General features: G+C 44.9%; 1 protein-coding gene across 2 annotated transcripts; it reads left to right on the forward strand.

Annotated features, from left to right (window-relative positions):
• The first annotated feature begins 1,952 nt into the window (after nucleotides 1-1,952).
• On the forward strand, nucleotides 1,953-20,849 carry NRIP3 (nuclear receptor interacting protein 3). Of its 2 annotated transcripts, XM_079787117.1 has the most exons (8): nucleotides 1,953-2,052; nucleotides 2,454-2,614; nucleotides 16,501-16,662; nucleotides 17,180-17,262; nucleotides 19,169-19,308; nucleotides 19,957-20,009; nucleotides 20,326-20,420; nucleotides 20,719-20,849. In XM_079787117.1, the coding sequence occupies exons 1-8, from the start codon at nucleotides 2,007-2,009 to the stop codon at nucleotides 20,732-20,734; spliced, it is 756 nt and encodes a 251-aa protein (XP_079643243.1). In that variant the 5' UTR covers nucleotides 1,953-2,006; the 3' UTR covers nucleotides 20,735-20,849. The 2 variants fall into 2 exon arrangements, with proteins under 2 accessions (XP_079643243.1, XP_079643244.1); XM_079787118.1 differs by lacking the exon at nucleotides 1,953-2,052 and having other exon boundaries at nucleotides 2,395-2,614.
• Nucleotides 20,850-22,705: the final 1,856 nt, after the last annotated feature.

The raw sequence follows: 22,705 nt of genomic DNA on the forward strand, positions 1-22,705 counted from the left end.
TCCACTGGGCCATCCTCAGCAAAAAAGGCTGCAAGACTGAGCTGAGCTACCTGAGGAGTGGGGAGCTGGAATCTGCCTGCCTGGCTTCCTCCCAGAGGAGAGTAGCTGTCCCAGCCGGAGCCCCAGGGCCCTCGCTGTTGGGCCTGTCCTGATGCTTTGCCGAGCTCAGAGGCACTTGTCCTAGAGAGACAAGGCGAGGCTGTCTTTCACCGTTCCCTGGGTGACTCTCACCTGGAGGAGTGACCAGGCAGGGATCCAGGCGACAGAACAGAAGGGGCCAGGACAGTTGCTGTTGTTCCCTGCTGGGAGCGTGCCAGGGGGCTGGAAGGTGAGCTGCAATCCCAACCCCCTCCCCGACTTTTTGTCCAGGAGGTACTGCTCTCCCTGCAGTACTGGGGGGCAGGGGATCCTTGAAGCCAGGTGAGCAGCCTTCTGGATTTATTTTCCCACAAGCAATCTGTGAGCTCTGAATCTAGGGCAAGTGTGGAAGGTAGGAACGGAGGGTAAAAGCAAGTTCATGACGTCAAACCCAAGCCCTTCCAGGTCTGGAAGGTCCAGCACAGGTTCCGGGAGAGCAGACAGTTGGTCCTCCTTAAAAGCCCAGCTCTCCCACTCGCTTTCCTTGGGCAAGACCTTAACTTCTTGCCATGCTTATGCTCAGTATTTATTGAGAGCCTCCTAAACGCTTTGGATTCCATGATAAGAAAAAAAAAAAGATTCAATCAGACAACCAATAACAGCTTCCCTCCACCATCATCACCAAAAAAGTGCGAAATGTTTAGAGAGAGGCATAGTAAATGATTAGGGAGAATCACCCTCTCTGGAAGGTTAGAGAATACTTTCCTAAATAAATGGTAATGGAGCTGAGGTCTGGGAGGAACAATAATGAAGCTGAGGGCTGTCTGTTTACTGAGCAGAGTAGGTGGGGCATTCCACGCAGAGGGAACAGGATATTCAAAAGCAGACTATTTGGCAAAAGGGAGGATGACTCCTCGAAGGAACTAGAAGAAGGCTCGTGAGGCTGAAGTGCAGCGTGGAGAAGCAGGTGGGAGCAGATCAGGCAAGAATGTGCGTCTTTATCTTAAGAGGGACAGGAAGCCTTGTGAGGTAATCTAAGCAGGGAGGTGAGATGACCACAGTTGTAGTTTGAAAAGATTACCCTGGCAGTGGAAAGCAAGGAATTGGAAGGTAACCGAGGCACGAAATTCAGGAGACCAGTTAAGAGGTCTCAGGTGTGTTTAAAAAAAAAAAAAAATAGGTCTCAGGTATTTGCCTGTAAAATGGGGATAATGAAGCTACTACATTTTAAATATTTCAATACCTGGCACATGGTAAAACACTCAGTAAATGTCGTTATTGTCACTTTTATTGTCAGTTTCTACAGAGAGCAGATCTTTCTGCTTCAGGGCTGCTCCAGTGAGATGGGCTGGGAGAGGGTAGTGGTTGCTCGTAGGGTGGAAACGTAGTTTGCATGAAGTCACAACGTGGAGGCCAGAGCCCAGGATGCCCGAAGGCCCCGTTAGAATGGCTTGAGAGATGATTCATGAACAACAACAAACAAACGTGTTCCAATTGCTACTGGAAACAAGCTGGAGAGACGGTAAGCCCTAGCGCTGGCTGAGCTCTGAAACGTGCTTTTCTGCCAGGTGTTCCAGAGAGCAGGTGGAGGGCTCGCACTAGGGTGCAGTCGCGCGGAGGCTGGGACCCTCGCCTCTCCTCACCCCAGGCTTCCGCCCCGCCCTGCTTCCCCGGCAGAGGGTGCCAGGAGGGAGGGTCCCCGGAAGGCCAGCTCCAACCGGCCTGCAGGGGCTGCCCCCTCCCCAGTCACGTGGCTTGGTGGGTGGGGACCGACCTGAAGTTAGAGAAATCCTGAGAGATCCCTGCTTCTGAGAGCGCCGCGCGCGCGTCCTCCCGAGCCCGGGGCTGCGGGTGCGGGGGCTTGGGGAGGAGGCGCGGGGTGGCAACTTGCGAAGCCGAGCAGCGGCGCGGACGGCGGGACTCGGGGCATGGCCCAGCTGTCCGTGATCCCGGGGTCGGCCACTGCGTGGACCGGTAAGCGGGAACTCGGGGAGCAGCAGCGGCTAGGTCTGGGGCGCTGCTCCGGCATGGGGCCCGCACCCCATCCCGGTCCAGGGGATGCGGGCCCCCACAACCGGAGGGGGGGGTGGACACTTGGCGCTTCGGGTCAGTCCCGCCGGCGCCACTCCTCGCCCGCTCTTCCCCTCGAGGTGGGCTGACACGGGGATGCTCTGCAGACGTCGAGGCTGAGAGCCCGCGCCGGCGGGGGGCGCTGTGCCGGGCCCCGCCCCCGCGCGCGCACTGGCTGCTCCCCGTGACGTCACGCTCGGCTATAAAGCGCGCGGCGCGCGGCTCGCGGCGCCGGCGGAGCTCGAGGACGGGGTGGCCGGGAGCCCGGAGCGGCGCCCGCGGAGCCTCAGCGATGTTCTACTCAGGGCTCCTGACCGAGGGCGGCCGCAAGGAGACGGACCTGCGGGAGGCGGCGTCGCTGCGGCAGCAGCGCCGGATGAAGCAGGCCGTGCAGTTCATCCACAAGGACTCGGCCGACCTCCTGCCCCTGGACGGCCTCAAGAAGCTGGGCTCGTCCAAGGACACGGTGAGCCCCGGCGCCCGCCTCGGGCCCCCTGCGCGGCGGCCCGTCCCCTGCGCGCCCTGCGGTCCCCGGGCCCGCCCATCGCTGCTTTCACTGAGTCACCGCCCCAGCCCCGGCGCCGCTGCCCTCTGACTCCCTGCTGTTTCGGATTCCTCTCCATCCATCCATCCCCTGCTCCAGGGTCTCTCGGGGTCCCGGTCCCCCACCCTCACCCCGGCTCTGCCTGCTCCCTGCGGGGCTGTCCTAGAGGAGAAAAGACCCTGCCCTGCCTTCTTGCCCCCGGTGGCCCTCCTTTCGCATTATTCGCAGGACGGATTTGGATCGCGTGGGGCTTGAGCCTCGCAGCCAGGGCAGCCTGGCGGGATGCTCGGCCTGTCTAACGAGCCAGACGGAGGTGACTCCCGGTGGGCGTGAGGAGAGGACCAAGTGGGAAGGGGGGTTTCTTGGCAGTCACCATACCAGGAGACTTTTGTTGACTCCATCTTACCCCTATGCAAAATCTTCTCCGTTTGATTTTGTTCTCACCTGCCTTTGACCTTGCATCCTGAAAGGTGACAGGAAAAGGAGGATCGAACGGAAAGGTTTCCTGAACCACAGGCATCTCTTCATCATAATCAGCTCTCCTCCTACTCCTCTCCTACCCACCCTACCCCCCAAATAGACGGAAACCAGGCTGCTACGTCTCATTGACCAGCTAACGTGTGGGGCTGGGGCTGGGGCTGGGGCTGGGGCTGGGGCTGGGGCTGGGGCTGGGGCAGGCTTGTTCTTCTCATTAAGGAGAACCCCCAGGACTGGAGGTCTGGGTTCAAAGACCATGCTGCCCTCTAGCTATAGAAGGGGGGTGGATGGTTAAGGGTTACTGGTTTAAAGAATTGTAATTAATTCTCATTCTTCAGTCACTGTAGCGGGGCTGGGCCAAATGTATATTTAGCTTTGTAATTTTACCCGGAGTTTTCTTGTAGTTTACTTGTTTCCTTAAATTTCATGACCATTTTAATCATATGGGCAATAATTTATGAAGCATTAATTAAATGTCTTTTAAACAAAACAGGTACTCTATAATTTTTCAGTATTTTTGAGCTTTTGGAATGTTTAATTTGGTGGGGGGAGGGGGGGAGGCATGTCAGCCTGGTTCACTGAAATTGTTATTTCCAGACCAAGAATGACTGTTGAGGGCAGAGCTCCTGAATCTATCTTTTTAAACAACCCTAATGACAGATACCAATATTTGTCCTCCCTCCCATTGGGATAGTCATGTTTAGTTATTTACATTCAGGGATGTCTACCCAGTTATCTTGCTCTGTTTTTTTTCAAAGGTATTTTTCCTGCACAAGTCACAGGATTGTCAATCAGGTTCATGCTCACGCAGAGTGGTGACTGAAATGTATTCCTAGGAAAAACGATAACTCTTTCTTCTCTTCTTTTCACTTTAAAAAAGTCTAGATTTATTTAGCAAATCAGGTCCAGGTCTTCTTACCTCCCCGCCAAAATAATCCTAGCTCCTGGAAGCCGCAGGAACCAATAAAGAAGGAAGCATTAGGAAAAGAAGTAAAATGTGGAATATTTTTCTTCCCTTCAGCCCGGATTTAAGATATGATTGACGTTTGGTTGTCCTGAGCTGTCAAGGAGTTTCCTATCCCTGAGAAACTACCTCCCCATCCTTCTGCCTAGCATTCCTTATACTGCTTCATCCTGTGTAGGAAGAATTCCATCTGTCTTTCTGACTCCAGTCTGTCTCAATTGAACCACACAGAAGCGGATAGCATAGAACACAGGCAGTAGGCAGGAAGAAGGAAGCATCCTCAAAAAGCACGTTATTGCCATGGATGTAACACATAGCCATTTACTGTGAGACTCTGAACCATGGTTCTCACTTCCTCCCCCCCCTCCTCCCCTCCTCTCCTTCCCATTGCCCTTGAATTGATATTCCTCTCTCACTGTTCTCACACCTTTAATGTGCAAATGATTGCACTGAAGAGCTAGAACAGATCACAGCTAGGCCAACTGTGGTAGGGTTAGGAGAACTGTGAGTACTGGGGTGAGGTGGAATGCTTAAGCTCTCCTGGAACTGATTTTGCTGCCTCAATATGATCTTAAGAGTAACCTTAGAAGTACTTTTTCACTTCATTCTGTGGATATCTCTGGTAGTATAGACCAGTGTTGACTCAATTTTCTCACATGGAAGTGAAATTTTGAGGATGCCAAAGGTGATTAAATAGGCATATGGTACAAACTCAAGAGGAGGACAAGAACAGGGAGGGGATAGAGAGAGAGAGAGAGAGAGGAGAGAGGAGAGAGGACAGAGGAGAGAGGACAGAGGAGAGAGGACAGAGGAGAGAGGAGAGAGGAGAGAGGAGAGAGGAGAGAGGAGAGAGGAGAGAGATAAGGAGGGAAACAGATTAGTTTTAGTTGACTCTGGGGTATGTGCCAGTGAGAAGATTGTGGGTTTTCTCCTAGTAGTGACCTATATTTGAATGACATTGCTGGGTTTTCTGAATTATTTACCTCTTGTGAAGCTGTTTCTGTAATTTTTGCTATTTGATACTAGCCTGCCAACTTTCTTTGGATTGGCCAAGAATACCCATTGGCAATCGAATGTGGTCTTGTTCTCTTGGCCCAGGGACAGGCCTTTGCCCTATTCCTATTGTGTGCAGTTGGCTGATACAAAGTCTGCTATGCAAATTAATTGCATCATTAACTTATTTCTTATGTCTGGCTCTTTTGTTTGTCCTTTCATCTTGTGCTGGTTGTTGTTTTTTTCTGTGTTACATTAAGAGCCAACATCAGAGATATGAGTAATATTTTATTTGATTTATTATTTTTTTCAAAGTTCATGAAATTGGAGAAAAAACAAAAAGACTCCACTCTTAGAGTTTCTTTTGTTTTAGCTACCAGGCTCATAAATGATCTAGGTAAGGACTTTTTAATTTTTTAAAACCAGTCCTGTCATAGGATAATGTGCAGTCTTTTCAATATCATAATATTATTGACTATCAGTCCATCCTTTCGTTGTCCAGCAATAGAGTTTTGTTTTCCTGTCTGTGACTGATTCTGCTTATAGGCAGATGTTTTAGCAGAAGTCACTAGAATTAGAAATGAAGGCCGGGGGAAGGATGGTAGACCACAGCAAAGCCAACAGACCATGAAATGACTAGCTCTGTACTCTGAGTATCTGATCTACCTGATCAGAATCTCTGTCAGAGCAGCCATGGGTGGTACCCTATAGTTTAATCATTCATAATGCCACAAAACATCCATAATCCTGCAGGTTTTGGACCAAAGAACTTTGGTATTTTGGAAAAGGAGTATGAAATACCAATATCACAGCGCAATCTGGTACAAACTGAAGATTTTCAGAACCAAGATTGCATCCTAATTACAGCAAACATTGTTTGAACACTTACTATGGTCAGAACCTGCTAGCTCCTTGGACCACAAGGAAGAAAATAACAAAATTTCTCTCTACAGCGAGTTTATCCATTATGAAGAAGGACAGAACAGATTAATCTATTCTGTTCAATATTTATTGAACATGTATTACATGTTAGGCAATAACATAGGCATTGAAGATATAATAGTGAACCAAAACAGAGTTCCTGCCCTTATGGAACGTACATTCTTGTGGGGGGAAAAGGCAGGAAAAAAACAAGTAAAAGTGGACCTAATGGGCCTGGTACCTTACCATTTGGTGTATATGAGAGACTTTTAGTTTGATGAAGAAAAAGGAATGTGCATTTTCTGCTTTGGAGTAAGGAAGATTAGTACATGTTTTTTAGATAAAGTATGTTAACTGAATTATTCAAATTTCCTTTTTAACTTATTTCTGCATATTTCATATGTTGAATTCTGATAAAATGTATTAAAAATCTCTTACCTATAAAAACAAACAAGAATTGATAGTGCTAGGGAGAAAATAAACCAGGGTAAGGGGAATAGGGAGTACAGTGAGTGGCCAGGGTAGGGTAGAGTGGAACCTTGCTATTTTATATAGGGTGGTTAGGGAAGGCCTCTCTGATAAGATTGCATTTTAGGAGTTACTGAAAGAAATTAGCAAATTATCTTGGGGAAGAATGTTCTAGGCAGAAGAAACAGCAAGAGCAAAGGCCTGAATTATCAGTGTGCTTGATGTAATTGAAGAATTTGAGAAGGTCATTCTGAGCAGAGCAAAGTGAGCAATGGGGAGGGTGATAGGAGATAACATCAAAGAGGTACTTATAGGCCAGACTACTTATAGGTCATTGTCCAGATATTTGGCTTTTAATCAGTATACCAGTATAAGGCTTTGGGCAGAGGGGTTACATGACATGACTTCTTTTATAAAAATACTAGTAGCCCTGTGCACGAATACTTGCGCCAGTATGTCGCTGCCGCCCTCCTGTAGCTCCCCCGGCCCCCCACTCATAACTTGCTGCCCTGCCCCCACCTGTAGCTCTCCGCTGCCCGCCTGCTTGTAGTTTGCTGCCCCACCCTCCGGCAGATCTGTGATCGGTGTTATGTGGTCGTCATTATGCCTCAGGGTATAATGGATAATTAGCATATTCCTCTCTTATTATATAGGACAGGATTACTCAGACTACTGTGTGGCTTAGGCTGTAAAGGGCTAAGAGTAGAAGCCAGGAGACTGATCAAGTGAAAAATGAAGGCGGCTCACAGCAGTGTGATAGCAGTGAAGGGGACCAAAAAAATCAGGTTCTGGATATATTTTGAAGGCAGAACTGACAAGTTTACTTGATGGATTGGATTAAGGGTCGGAAAGAAGGAGTAGTAAAGAATGACCTCAAGGTTTTTGATCTAGCAACTGGAAGAATAAAATTGTCATTACTGACATGGGTGAGACTAGGAGGAACATGTTAGGGATAGGGAAAAAGAATCAGGAATTTGATTTTTTAACAAGTTAAGTTTGGGATTTCTATTAGTTATTCAAGTATAATTGTGGAGTAGACAGTTCACAAGAAGATAAGTAACACCACCAGGAAGCCTATGCTAGTTGCCACGATATTACAGTCACTACATGCCAGAGGAGTTCAGTGGAAGAGGGGATTAGTATGGCCTGGTGTGACAAATTTAATCAGGCCAGCATCTGATTATAGCATCATCATTCCCTGGTGAGTAAATTGACTATGAGATGGTATGGGGAGGAGGCTGCCTCCAGAGTGTGCCCTATAGAACCTCAGAGTAAGAACTTACTTACAGGTTATCTAGTCCAATTCCCTGCCTATATGTGAATCCTTTCTAACAAAAATACTGTCTGCCATGGCAGCTGAGAAACCACCATCTCAGACCAATCCACAAGCAGGGAACAATCAGGAATCAGGCTGTTCTCTTTGAAATAATGTGTCTGTTGGAGCACAAGGCAAAGCAAAGAGAACACAGAAGGCCTGGGGCAATGTGACAGCCTGCCTTATGTAGGTGCCCATGTGTTTTTGAGCAACGCAAACCCAAGGCCAGCCTGTCTGTATTCCCATGGGGTAGAATGGGTCATATGTTGTATATTTAGCTTGTAAACAAAGAAGAGAAGGCATAGATATTAGTGCCCTTTTAGATTTCCAAGGTCAGATAGAGACATGTATTTTGGGCTTGAAGTGAAAGTCTATCAGGAGTCCATGTTTACCTATAAACTATATATGAGAAAAATAATGGTGTAGGATGATTTCATGCTCTTTTAGGGAAAAATAGTGAGTGGTAAGCAGCTTCAATTTTAGGCTGAACGAGAATTTAATGTATATACGCATACATACACCTGCTAACATTTGAATGCTTCATATTATGTCATTTAATCCTCACAAAAGTACAAGGTACTTACTAACTTGAACTCAGCTCTGTCTGACTCCAAAGCATATATTTTTAACTACTGCTCTAAGTCGGGTGTTGGCAACCTTTTTCCGTAAAGGACCAGTTAGTAACTACATTTTTGCTTTACTGGCTGAACAGTCTCTGTCTCAAATGCTCAACTTTGCTATTGTGCAAAAGCAGCCACAGACAGTTTATGAGTAGGGTTGGTTGTGTTCCAATAAACCTTTATTTCTAGAAATGGGCAGCAGACTGAATATGGTTTGTGGACTGTATTTGCTGACCCCTATCTCTAACTGGTTGTAATTATGGTTCTATTGCTAGTGAGAAACTGAGTTTCTCCTCTGGGAGTAAATGCTACAAAGAAGGCAGATTTCTGTCATCCTCCCTATTTTCTAGTCTGGTCCATTCTGTGGACCACAAAATCCCATTAGTTTGATTCTGTGTGGGTTCGGTGCAGCATAGGTAAAGGAATTGAGAAAGTAGTCGTAGAAGTTCTTGCTCAATTCATCATTGTGTGGCATCCTGCAGTATAATCTATTTTCTTTCACCTCACTTTCCTTCCCACTCTACAACCTGATTAGAAGAGCTTTAAGCAAACTGTGTGCCAGATTGAGGAACCTCAACTATTTCTACCCAGAAAACAGCACTGCCCACAGAGCCCCATTTCCTTCAGAAGCTGCTAATGGTGATGGAGGCAGCACATTTGAGCTTTCCTGGTTAGAATTTAGATGTCTAAACCCTGGTTAGGATTTAGCAGCTACAGTTCAGGAACAATAGAGAACCAGGAACTGCTTAGGTTAGTAATTGCCTTATTTAGTTAAAGCATAAAAGAAGGATTCATGTCAGGAGGATGACTTGAGAATTATGTCCAAAAGGCCATCAGAGTCCCTGCAGCACCTGCTGGCTAATGTTAGTGTGTATCTTGAAGGAAATCAGGAATATAGATGACAGCCCTTTGAAAGCCAATATTTCAATAAACATAAAAATAAACCACTTGAGCAAATTTACAAAGCAACATTCAAGGAGTGGAAACTCAAGTAGAACGAAGTATGTAATACGCAAGAACTAAAAGGACTTTGAAAAAAAGAACTAGATGATGTTAATCAAGAAAGGCTTTTTGAAGAAGTAAAGGGTAGAGATTTGTTTGTTCATTACTATGTCAAGAGTTGGGGATACAGCCCTGACTGGTTTGGCTCAGTGGATAGAGCTTCGGCCTGCAGACTAAAGGGTCCCAGGTTCGATTCCAGTCAAGGGCATGTACCTTGGTTGCGGGCACATTCCCAGTAGGGGGTGTGCAGGAGGCAGCTGATCAATGTTTCTCTCATCAAAGTTTCTAACCCTCTATCCCTCTCCCTTCCTCTCTGTAAAAAAAAAAAAAAAAAAAAAAATTTTTTAAAAGAGTTGGGGATATAGCTGTGATCAAGGCAATCAAGATCCCTGCCCTTGTGGAATTAAGACTCTAGTTGGGGGAATGAAATAGTAAACAAGCAAATAAACATCTTTTTGATTTATTGATTTTTATCATTATCTATTGATTTTCTATTATAATAGATAAAGGTTTGATTCTCTTACACCTCCCCATCATGTCCCTCTCCTATTATCCTATATAATAAAGAGGTAATATGCAAATTGACCATCACTCCAACACACAAGATGGCCACCCCCATGTGGATACAAGATGGCCGCCAAAAGATGGCCAGCAGGGGAGCGCAGTTGTGGGTGATCAGGCCAGCAGGGGAAGGCAGTTGGGAGGGACCAGGCCTGCAGGGGAGGGCAGTTGGGGGTGACCAGGCCTGCAGGGGAGGACAGTTAGGGGCAACCAGGTCTTCAGGGAAGGGCAGATGGGGGCGACCAGGCCAGCAGGGGAGGGCAATTAGGGGCAATTGGGCTGGCAGGGGAGCAGTTAGGCGTTGATCAGGCTGGCAGGGGAGTGGTTAGGGGTGATCAGGCTGGCAGGCAGAAGTGGTTAGGGGCAATCAGGCAGACAGGCAGGCAACGGTTGGGAGCCAGCAGTCCTGGATTGTGAGAGGCAGTTGGACATCCCTCAAGAGGTCCCAGATTGGAGAGGGTACAGGCTGGGCTGAGGGACACACCCACACACACACCCCCGTGCACAAATTTCATGCACCGGACCGCTAGTTTTTGTATAATGTTAAATAACTGTTTTGGGTTAAATCAGCATTTACTGCTTACATTATTATGATTATGTTTATACTAGAGGCCCGGTGCACAATATTTTGTGCAATGGGGCGGGGGGGTCCCTCAGCCTGGCTTGTGTACTCTCCCAGTCCGGGAGCCCTCGGGTCCTGAACAGCAAGGGTCCTGAACAGCAAGAGGGATGTCCGCTGGAGAGCTGGCCTAAGCCAGCAGGCGGACATCCCTCTTGCTGTTCGGGACCCTTCGCTCCTTACCGCCTGCCTGCAGTGGAGGCGGGAGAGGCTCCCACCATCGCCACTGCACTTGCCAGTCATGAACCTGGCTTCTGGCTGAGTGGCACTCCTGCTGTGGGAGCGCACTGACCACCAGGAGGCAGCTCCTGCATTGAGCATCTGCCCCCTGGTGGTCAATGCGCGCCATAGCAACCAGTCGTTCCACTGTTCAGTTGATTTGCATATTAGGGTTTTATTATATAGGATTATTCACAGTTGAATCAAATAATCCTATATAATAAAGGCTAATATGCACATTGTCCCCTTGACTGGGCGTTTGACTGGGTGTTCGACCTGGGCGCAGGGCCAGCCAGCTAACCACCGCGGCCCCTCTCCCGATCAGCCCCATTGGGGCAGGCTGGCCGGACCCTAGCCATGCACGAATTTGTGCACCGGCTTCTAGTGTATTATAATTGTTTCCTTTCTCATATACATATTAGTTTTTTTCAAGATTACTAATTCCCTAGTCATTTACTTACTTATTCTTTTTTTAAAACTTAATTCTTTTTAAAAAAAATATTTTTATTGATTTTTAGAGAGAGAGGAAGGGAGAGGGAGAGAGAGATAGAAACATCAATGATGAGAGAGAATCATTGATTGGGTGCCTCCTGCCCACCCCCTACTGGAGATTGAGCCCGCAACCTAGGCATGTGCCCTTGACCAAAATTGAACCCGGGACCTTTCAGTCCGCAGGCCAAACTAGGCGCTCCACTGAGCCAAACCAGCTAGGCCAATTTACTTAATTTTCTGTGTAAAATTTAAATCTACTTCAAATGCCTTAAAACTAAAGATGATCTAGCAGGTCCATTTTTTTCTTTTCTTTTCTTTTCTTGGAGACATTCTTCCTGGAGCCCTCTATCTTCCCATTTCATTTTGGACTGGTTGCTCTCAAGACCTGTTATACAACCTGTCGACTTTTCCTTCAACACCATTCTTAGAATGTCCTTTGCCTGTCTTCTCTATTGGATCTTTTATTTCTTGGATGCTATGCTTTCTTTCCTTGTTTGTTGGTTTCCCTCACTTTGGTGGAGCATATCCTTCAATAGCTTCTTGAGAATGTATGGGAGCTACCTGCTGAATTTTGATTGATAGTTTGACTAGGTTTAGAAATTATGTACTGCCAGGTTTTTCATTGTCTTTTAGTTTCCGTTATTACCATTGAGCAGTCCTATGCCAATGGATGGTTCCTAATTCTTTGTATTTGTATTATCCTTTTCTCTTTGGAAGCTTTTAGAATCTTGGTCATCTATGATATTCTAGAAATTCATAGTGATGTGAAATCTTGGTGTGGATCCTTTTTTTAAAATATATTTTTTATTGATTTCAGAGAGGAAGGAAGAGGGAGAGAGAGAGAAACATCCATGATGAGAGAGAATCAATGTATCTGCTGCCTCCTGCAAGTCCCCCACTGGGGATTGAGCCCACAACCCAGGCATGTGCCCTTGACCGGAATCAAACCTGGGATCTTTCAGTTCGCAGGCTGACGCTCTATCCACAGAGCCAAACCAGCTAGGGCTTGGTGTGGATCTTTTTCTTTCATTATGCCAGGCTCATTGTGGGCCCTTTCAGTCTTTGAACTTATATCCCTCAGTTCTGGCTTAGTATGCTATGCCATCTTCACTTGTAGATGTTTTATAAATCTGACAGTGCATAATTTCTAGCCTAGCCAAACTATCAACCAGAGTCTTTTTATTTACTCTTACAAAAAGAATAAACTTTTGGTATTCTTCCCAGTTGTCTGGGCCAAGTGGGAGTCTTACGCAGACTTTATCCTAATCTGTTTCCAACCTTAATTGTACTCTCCAACTGTAGAGGTTCTAATACCTCTAACTCCACAGCCTTTTTAGTATTTTAGTATGAGTAGGAAAAATGCTTTTACAGCTAGACCCCAAAATATATAATAGCTGAAACTTAACAGTTTAGTTTTTCTTAAGTAACAGTACTAGTGGAAAGGTCAGTAAGATAGCCCTCTTTTATAGTCATTTAGGGACCCAGGCTGACAGTGACTCCTTTGTCTTCAACATGTGATCTTCAAGAAGGTTACCATCTGCATTCTGGCCAGTCAGAAGAGGAAAAGAACATGGAGAGTGTGCACAGATTTTTATGGGCCAGGTCTAGAAGTGGTGCATGTCACTTACACCCATATTCTGTTTGCTAGAACTCGGTCATATGGGCATGCCCATCTACAGGGAAGGCTGGGAAGCATAATCTAGGAATCTGCCTAGCAAGAAGAGGAAAAGATGGGTTTTGATGAGCAGCTGGCAGTCTTACCGCTCCAGCCTTCTGTGAAGTAGAATGTATGACACACTTAGCTTTCTCTAGTCTAGTTCACTTACCACTTTTCTGTTGCTTTTCAGATTCCAAAATTTTGTCAGCATCTCTCTCTTTATCATTTTCTTTACTGTTCTTTTTGTTATTCTAGTTTTAGGCCTTTCTTATTCCTTGACTATCAATCATTTTAGTAACATTTTGGTTCAGAGCAGAAGTAAATGTGTAGTTATACTGTCATTGAAAACATGTAGGCTTAATAAAAATGACCAGAGAAACACATCTTGGACGTTTATATGGGTTTATTGGCTGTGAATTTTCAACTCTCAAACTATACTATGAATACTCTTAGTTATGAAAATGAATGAATAGAATTATATGTACTGACAGGAAAATACCTTTAATATGTTAAACAAAAACAGAACATTTTAGAACAGTGTTATAGTATGATCTTATTTTTGTATATGTTTGTAACTGTATTAAATTTTTAAAAAGAATAGACTTCTGCCTGGCCAGTGTGACTCAGTGGTTGTGCATCGACCTATGAACCAGGAGGTCACGGTTCAATTCCCAGTCTGGGCACATGCCCGGGTTGCGGGCTTGATCCCCAGTGTAGGATGTGCAGGAGGCAGCCGATCAATGATTCTCTCTCATCATTGATATTTCTACCTCTCTCTCCTTCTCCTTTCCTCTCTGAAATCAATTAAAAAATTTTTTTAAATAATAGATTGCTAAATTTAATGGTTATTTATAGGGAGTGGAACTGAAAGGGGGTTGAGAAGTTAGGGAGCCTTTCCCTTTTAATTTTATGTACTTCAGTGATGTATGAATATTTTACATTGAGCATGTATTGTGTTTGAACCTTCTTTGGTTACACTAAAGAAAGGAACAAATAAAGGAATACAGTCACCGCTCAGTATCCATGGTAGATTGGTTCTGGCTCCCCCACCCCCAATACTAAAATTCATGGATTTAGTCCCTTAAGTAAAATGGGGTAGCATGTGTATACAGGCTACAGCTGGGTATGCCTACATATCTCTTGATTCATGTGGATTCAGCATGGTGCTCAGTGTGTGGCAAATTCAAGTTTGCTTTTTGAAACTTCCTGAGGTTTTTTCCCCCTGATTATTTTCAATCCACAGTTGGTTGAATCGGTGGATTCAAAGCCTGTGGGTATGGAGGACTGACTATATTCAGCAGGACTAAATGCCCTAGAGCAGTCAAGTAAAATGAAGGCTGAAAAATATCTATCAGATTTGGGAATTAGGAAGTCATTATTGGTGCTATGAATTCAAAAGTAACTCATTGAAGAAATTATAGGTATCAGGAACTAGATATAGTGATTTCAACCTTTCTTTAAAAAGACTCTCACGACAAGGGTGTGATTAGAGGGGGGTATAGAGTTGAGGAGGCAGGGTCTGAGGTTTTCTCCCCAGTACATGAGAACTTTGAGTATGTTTTATAGCTTGTGGAGGAAGAGTCCAGTAGGAAGGGAGGAGAATTCAAAAGAGATGACTTCAAAGAAAATAATTTTAGAACTTTCCTCATTTACCTTATCTATCCAGTGGTGATTAGACTCCTCTGCAAGATTAAGAGTAACCAGATAGCCCTGGCCAGTGTTGCTCAGTGGTTGGAGCATCAGGGCGCATGCGGGAGGCAACCAATCCATGTCTCTCTCTGACATCATTCCTTCTCCCACTCCCTCTCTGTCTCCCTCTCTCTTTTCCTGCCTACCTCCCTTCCACTCTCTCTAAAATTCAATGGAAAACAAATCCTCGGGTGAGGATTAGCAACAACAAAAAAGAGTAACCAGATAAAGTGGTCAGCAAAACGATGTAGAAGAAAAGCCCCAAACTTTCTGAGTTGGACTTGCCGGAAACAAACACCCTGCTGTAGTATGATTTAAGTTAGGAATCCAGGCTTATTAATGAGAGAAATAAGAATGAAGAATTTCTGTTTCTTTTGAGGAGCAAAGCATTCTCCCAATGGCACATCAGGAAATCTGACAGAGTTAGCACTTCCTCTGGCTCCTTATCAAGTTAAGAAGCTCATTTTCTTTAAAGTGTCTCTTTCTCTCCTTTTCTCAAGAATACTAATTTAGAATCTGCTTTGCCAAGAATCAGTGTATTTCGGGAATATGTTTCTTCACCTCAGCAGGGTTACAGTGAGTCATGGCTCTGACTCCATTCTTCCTCAGAAATCTGTAAGGTGGTGGAAAATGAAGACCTTCTCCTGTTCTTACCCCTTTCCTGGGAAAGTTCTAGGCTCTGGGCTTCTAAGAATGACTCTCTTCCACCTAGAACTGGAGGGCTATCTGGTATGTGTTACATAGAAGCTTACGGTTAAATGCTGTACTTTGAGGGATTTCGAATGTTAATGTAAACTGGGAATAAGATGCTTTGTGTAGAAATTTCTCAGGTCAAACAACTTCTTATCAAGACGTAGCTTATACTTTCTAGAGGCCACTGTGGGTAGAAGCAGTAGAGAATGGATATATCTGCCCTGGGAACTCTCCTAAGCTCAATCAAAGAGCAGATTTGAAATCACAATTCTCATTCTGCTTTCTAACATTAGGTATCCTGACACAGATATCAGGTCAAGTTAAGTCCCCCGCTTCTTGGTCAGTCTCTGCCCCTTATATACTCCCACTTTTTGGCCCATTGAAGAGACGGGCATGGATGACTAGCATATAGCAGGAGGTGTCTTTTACTCCTGGAGATTTAGAGGATGTCAGTAAGGATGATTCCTGTGGGTTCTGCCACGTTCCAAAGTGTGTCTCCTGAGAGGTTTGCTCAGCAGGTCTGAATTCCTGTCTTCCCACCCCATCCACCCATGGGTGACTCACTCAGCCCTCAGGCCACTAAGGCATATATATATATACATCTGGGTCCAAAAGATAAGACTGTAAGGGAGTGAGACTTGAAATAGAAATAGGCAGAGCTTCTGACAACCAGTGCTAGGTAGGTTTCTTCGGCCTGTGAAATAAGCTGCCCCTTCTGTCAGTCCCCTGGAAGATACACCTATTCCACATAGACTAAAGCCACTCTTCTCTTGAAATGCCCTTGTGAAGGGGGGGGGGGGGGGGGAGGCAGTAGGCCCAGGAAGTCCAAATCACAAGTGTCTTTCAGTTCTCTTTAGCCACAGACTATTCTTTGGCCCCATCCCCATCTTTCAGTGTCCCACCTGGCTCTTTCATTCAGAGTGGCCTACTTGCAAATTGGTTTATAGTACCTGCTCTGACAGTACCAATGGAGTCCCTACTTGAAGGAAGACTAGGTAAGAAGCAGACGTAGAGCTCAGTTATGTGAAGCTCCTGCATTATTTCAGCAGCACCTGGGGGACAGTGGGAGGAGGGGAAATGACCGGTCATTAAGAAGCCTCTGCTTTCTATTCCTCAAGCAACCGCATAACATCCTGCAGAGGCGCCTCATGGAAACCAACCTTTCTAAGCTCCGAAGCAGTCGTGTCCCGTGGGCCTCCAAGACCAACAAACTCAATCAGGCTAAGTCTGAGGGACTGAAGAAGTCTGAGGATGATGAGATGATTTTGGTTTCTTGCCAGGTAATGTTCTGAGAACAGCTTTTCCAGGGTTTTCTGGCGGGTAGGATTTGGGCTCGTTATAATCAGAAGTGGGTCTCTCACCTCAAAATTGCAGAGTATGGGTCATATCATGGGATTCATAAATGAGTTTCAAGGAGGGCACTCCATGCAAGACAGAAAGTGTGTGCAGTATTTTGTATGTGTGTGCATCGTTATGGGAAAAAGGACCAAAACATTCATCAGATTTGCAAAGGGCTATGTCACACACACACACACACACACACACACACACACACACACACACACACTACTTGATATATAGAATGAAAAACCCAAAGTCCTTTGGGATCTTCTGTCATCTTTAGATTGAGCAAGAAAAAGGGCCCCTCAAAGGAGACTTAGCAGTGGGTAAAGATGGAACACTACAAACCCATAATTGTGAAGATGCTCTCCAAACCTGCCTTTCACATGACATCTGCGGCTGCTCTCTGGGTCTCCCTTCCCTTGCTCCTATTGAACAGTATGTTCCTCTCCACAGTGTGCTGGAAAGGATGTGAAAGCCCTGATTGACACAGGCTGTCAATATAATCTCATCTCTTCAGCTTGTGTGTATAGACTGGGGTAAGTAGCTACTTGTACTGGGTGGAATTCAGATGCCAATCACTCCGCCTGAGTCTATTTTGATGTTAGAGATGGTGAGGGTCTCCACAGAGGCTCCAAGAGAAGTGTGCAGAGCTCAAATATCAACTGGAACCAGTCCTTAGTAGCGGGACAGAGTGAGGGATCTCACACACCTGGGAGAATTCAGTGAGCCAGGCAAGCCTCAAACTTTCCATTAACTCCCACCTATTAAGTTTTGAGAAAAGACATGAGAGCTCTGGAGAGAATGTGAGACTCTTGGTTTATTGTGTGCCGTGCCCTGTTCCTGATTTGTGACCTGCCCAGATAACAAATTAGGAGGAGCTGTCCTGTTGAAGTAGCCCTGATGAGTAAAAGCAGGGAATGTGGTTGGCTTTAGCTTAACTCAGGGTCCTTCTGAAGGTGACATTGCCTGTCCCCAAAAGCATCAAACTGAACTTAGAATAGGATTGCTATAGCTGCTAGGCCTGAACCATCATAGGGGTCATTAACCAATAGTCTTTTAGTGCCTTTTCTCTCTTTGAAAAACATATAATATGAGATCTTACTGCTGAGCTTGCTGGGTATTGGGTGTGAGGGGCAGACACCTCTCAGAATTGAATGTCTTCAGTTCTCTGACAGATATGTTCTTCTTCCTTTTCACTCCATCTGTACTTTGATTTCTTCTTCCTTCTCTTTCCTCCAAAGTACCAGATGGGCCCAGAATTGGATCAACCCAACATGCTTTTCCACTTCTGTATCCCTAAGTACAATAAGTCATCCCTTAGCCCAAATCTCTGCATTGAAACAATCACTAGGGTAGATATAATGGCCCATTGTAAACTACTTTCACGATGTCCATATTCTTAGGTAGGGTTTGCACAAGACTTGATTTGTGTAATCAGTGACCCCTGCTACATGACCTTTTTCATCTTGTTTCTACCCTGTCCTCATCCCTCACCATCATTGTGACTCTGAAGCAGCCTCTGTGGATTTTGTACATACAGGGTGGTGGGGGGAGTCCAGGACACAAGTGCTCTTGTGGGAAGAATCCTGAGCTTTTTAATGTGGTGAAGAGATGAGACATAGTGCACCATGATGGTTCCAGAAAGACTAATCATGTCCTTGCGCATAATTACTAGTAGGTAGCAGACTGCCATGATTCCAGACAAATTAATAACCATCTGTAAAACTGCACTTATTTTTCTTTTGGATGGGTTATAACACCAAAAGATAGGAAGTGGAGTAAAGCAAAAGTACTGGCACAGAAAGCCCATAATTAAGTATTTATCCACCAACCCATAATAGCTCGGGTGCTAGCTGTTCCAATCACATTACATAACTGTGAAACCTTGGCGCTGTTTTTTTCCTTCTTCCTCTGTAGAGACAAGTTAAATTAATTGGGACTTTCTCCATGATACTTCTTGCTGATATCAATATCAATGCACTTACTGACACTAAACTTAGAGCCTAAGACTAAGTGATGAGGGTAGACTGAAATGAAAAAGATATAGAGAAAATTAGATATTGAACAGAGTATCTTCTAAAAGTAGACCTGACCTGCCCTCTCTGGGATCTATTATCCACAGATGGGTAAAAGGACATGTTAACTAAACTTGCACACAGGTGGGAATGTTAGGATGCAGAATAGATTCTCGGAGTCAGTCAACTCTTACTTTTATCAGTGCACACAGTGGGGTATCTCTTTGAGAACAGGAAATGAATCTTTAGTTTTCTTTATATTCCCTGGCATGTTTAGGACAAAGTGCTGAAACAAAAAGCATAGGCTGGCTAGCACTTTCTTGGTAAATGAATCCCAGGAAATCCTTGGAAAATTCCGACTATGGGTGAGAAGGTAGACATTGCCAGATTCTGTCAGAAACCTCTGGTATCTTCTCCTCTGGTGCAGACTCAAGGAGCATGTCAAATCTCACAAGCATGAAGGAGAGAAGCTTTCTCTACCCCGGCATCTGAAAGTAGTGGGGCAGATTGAGCACCTAGTGATCACACTGGGCTCCCTTTGCCTGGACTGCCCAGCAGCGGTGGTTGGTGAGTAGAATTGGGGACCTGATCTATGGACCCTAATGTAAATCTTCCCCCTACTTCTAAAACCACATGATATCTCATGCCTGACTTCTTCAAAATCCCAGGTTTTCACTTTTTTGTACTATAGACCTTGTCCCAATTTTTGCCTTCCATAGTACCAGTTGGACCCTGGGCTACATTCAAGGCAAGATGAGAATTATTCTTTAAAAAGGGGGAGGCAAGACAGCAAACATTTTGTGTGCCAGTGAAAAGGGTCCGTCAGAGATTTCCATGAGCTAGTTTGAGGTAGAGGGCAAGATCCTCTTACTCCTTTTCCATAAATCCCTTGATAATTTCCCACCATCTCATATGTTCCGTCATGTTCTCTATTCTAGACTACTTATAAGTTCCTGGTTTTTTTAAAAGTACCTGTGTTTGAATCTTGGTTAAAAAGACCTGAGTTTGATTATTAGTTCTATCACCTTTTACTATAATAATCTGGGAAAATTACTTAAGTAGATGAACAACAGATATTTATTAGATGGATGCAACATGATATTGGATGAATGGATAGATGGATGGTTGATTGGTTGGATGGATAGAACCTAATGGTGATAAGGCTGACTTCTAAACCAGTATAGAAATGGTTGAATTTTAATTATTTTTTATTAGAGGATAATGAGAAGAACTTATCCCTTGGTCTCCAGACTCTCCGATCTTTGAAGGTAGGATGATTCTACTTTCCCTTTGACACTTTCTTTCTAAGGCAAGGGTCATTTTTTTTTTTCAGAGAGGAAAGGAAAGGAAGAGAGAGATAGAAACATCAATGATGAGAGAGAATCATGAATCAGCTGCCTCCTGCATGCTCTCCACTGGGGATCAAGCCTACAACCCAGGCATGTGCCCTGACTGGGAATCAAACTGTGACTTCCTGGTTCATAGGTTGATGCTCAACCACTGAGCCATGCCGGCCAGGCAAGGGTCATCTTATATGGATACCTCCACAGTGAGATAATTGACAGTGAATCTCCTTTGTTTCAGTGCATCATAAACTTGGATAAGCACCAGCTGATCATGGGGAAAACAGACAAAGAAGAAATCCCTTTTGTGGAGACAGTTTCTTTGAATGAAGACAAGTGAGTGTCCAAATGGGTCAGATCAAGTCAAATTCATTTGCCATTAACCAGAGGATTTCCCATATAGGATACTGGGTTGTGTCCTGTCTTTGACCTTCAGTCATACCACAGATACATCTCTCCCCACTTCCAGATTTTTCACCATCTTACAAAACCCTCTAGCTCACATTTCAGAATGAACAGTGATGATACTGCACAGAGTGATGGGGAAAATGAGTAGCTTTTAAACTAAACTTGTACTTGCCTTCCTAACTTCCTTGAATTTGGTATCATTTCTTCTGTTTCTTTTTCATTTCAGCACTTCAGAAGCATAACTACAGCCTGCAGCACATGCACACACACCAGGTTGACAGATTGAGGAAACTGGGTTTGAACCAAATGCAGTAGCAACTTGCTGTGGACCAAGTCCTTTTCTCTAATAGAAGCTCCAGGGCTCCTTCCCACCCAAACCTCTCTAGACTTTAGTCTGTGCTTAGAGATCCTGTCTGATTATAGCCATTGTTTTTTACTCCTTTGATCACTTAATTTCTAGACCTTTTTGACACTGCCAGGTCTCACTTGTGGCCTATTTTTATGCTTCTTCCAGGAATTTGCTTTTATTTGTCAAATATAGGAGCTGCCAGGTTCCATTTCTCCATAAGTACACTTGCTTCTTTTCCTATAGCTAAAATGTATAATGAACAGGAACCTGACCTTTACCTCCTTTCAGCTGTTTCAGAGAGGTGCAGGATGCCTGTGTCTCAGAATCAATATTTCTTCTCATTCATTCATTGATTTCTCAAGTATGGATAGATCTGAAATCTAAAAGAGCCCAGAAACATCATATAAAGTTCCAGAGAGGCAAGTGAATTGCCTAAGCTCATATACGGAGTCAGTGGCAGAAGGGACCTAGAACTGAGACCTGATAAGCCAAGGCTATGTTCATTCTCCCTTACTACTTCATTTGTATTCCAGCCTTGAGAGGAAGATGAAGAAATGAGGGCTTGTAAAAAGGTAGGGTAGGGGAAGAGTATGCTTTGGAGATGGATGCAAGAAGAATCTGGGTAGATCTCCTTCCTTTGTGCTAAGCCCACTAAAAGTCCCCCCACCCAAATTGACACTTTTAGGACCTTATCTTAGCGCCTAAAAGCTGAGGGTACAAAGATCAATGAGATGGTCTTTCATGTGGAATTTTTTGGAGGGGAAGAGGAGAAGGAACCACAGACAGAAGAACATTAATTACTCTCTCGGATGGAATTGAAGGCTTCAGTAAATAATCTGGGCATCATTGTTAGACATTAATATTCCCAAGATCCAGTCACTATCTCTGTATAGACTCTGGGTCTTTGTCTGCCATGGACTCAAGTAGCTGAGAACAGGAGTAGGTAAAGAAGACCCAGAGCAGGTCTAGAATAGAAGGGAGTACTAGGTAGAATCAGTTGGTGGGAAGGCCTACATAGGGAAATCTTTCTGGGATGGTCAGGATGAAACTTCAGGCCGGGTATTGAGGATTAGGAACTCTTCAGCTCTGTCCTGGTATTAGGAAAGAGGCAGGGCGGTGGGTGGGTTGGGGGAGAGGGGGGTGCGGGCGGGCTGGCAGTATTAAGGACAACTTTTTCTGACTGCCCAATATTTCCTGACCCCTCTCAAAGTGTTGAAAATCACAGGGACTTCTCGAAACTCTTTGTTGGGGGTGTCATCTTGGGCACACAGATACCTATAGTGGAATTTCCTCTTCAATTTGGTCATGGAAGTACCTGGAGAAGTCAGAAAAATAGCCAGCTGTGATTATCTCTTTAGGAGAATCCCAGTTCTACCCTTGATTCATAGCATTAGTTCCCAGAGTATTTAATGGATCCCACTTTGAACTTTGCCAGGTCCCACCAACAATCTCATTTAGTGTTCAGTTGCTGTCCCTACCAAACAACTCTTTGGGACTCTGAATGTTTTTAGCTTTACGGAAACTCCCTAAAGACTAGAAAGTTGGTGACCTCCACTTGAACAGCTGCAGCTGTTCATCCTCAGGCCCCCTTCTTATCAGCCCCTATAGAGGAAGTGAGATGGAAAACTAAGTGTAGCCACAGTAGAGGAGGTCACATTTGAAGCTCAGCAGGGGTGATCTCAGGTTACCAACCTTCAAGCCCCCTCCAATTCCACCCCATTGTCTTACCTAGGGGGCCTTGTGCCTTTCCATTGAAGTCTCTCTACTCTCCTCCCCTACCTATCATAGCAGCACTTTGGCCTGCTTCTGATCCTAGGACTGAGTTGAAATGCTTCACCCCTCCTTCCCTAGTTGAAAGTTCCAC

The sequence above is a fragment of the Cnephaeus nilssonii genome (assembly GCF_951640355.1).
Source record: "Cnephaeus nilssonii genome assembly, chromosome: 13".
Taxonomy (NCBI): Eukaryota; Metazoa; Chordata; class Mammalia; order Chiroptera; family Vespertilionidae; genus Cnephaeus; species Cnephaeus nilssonii.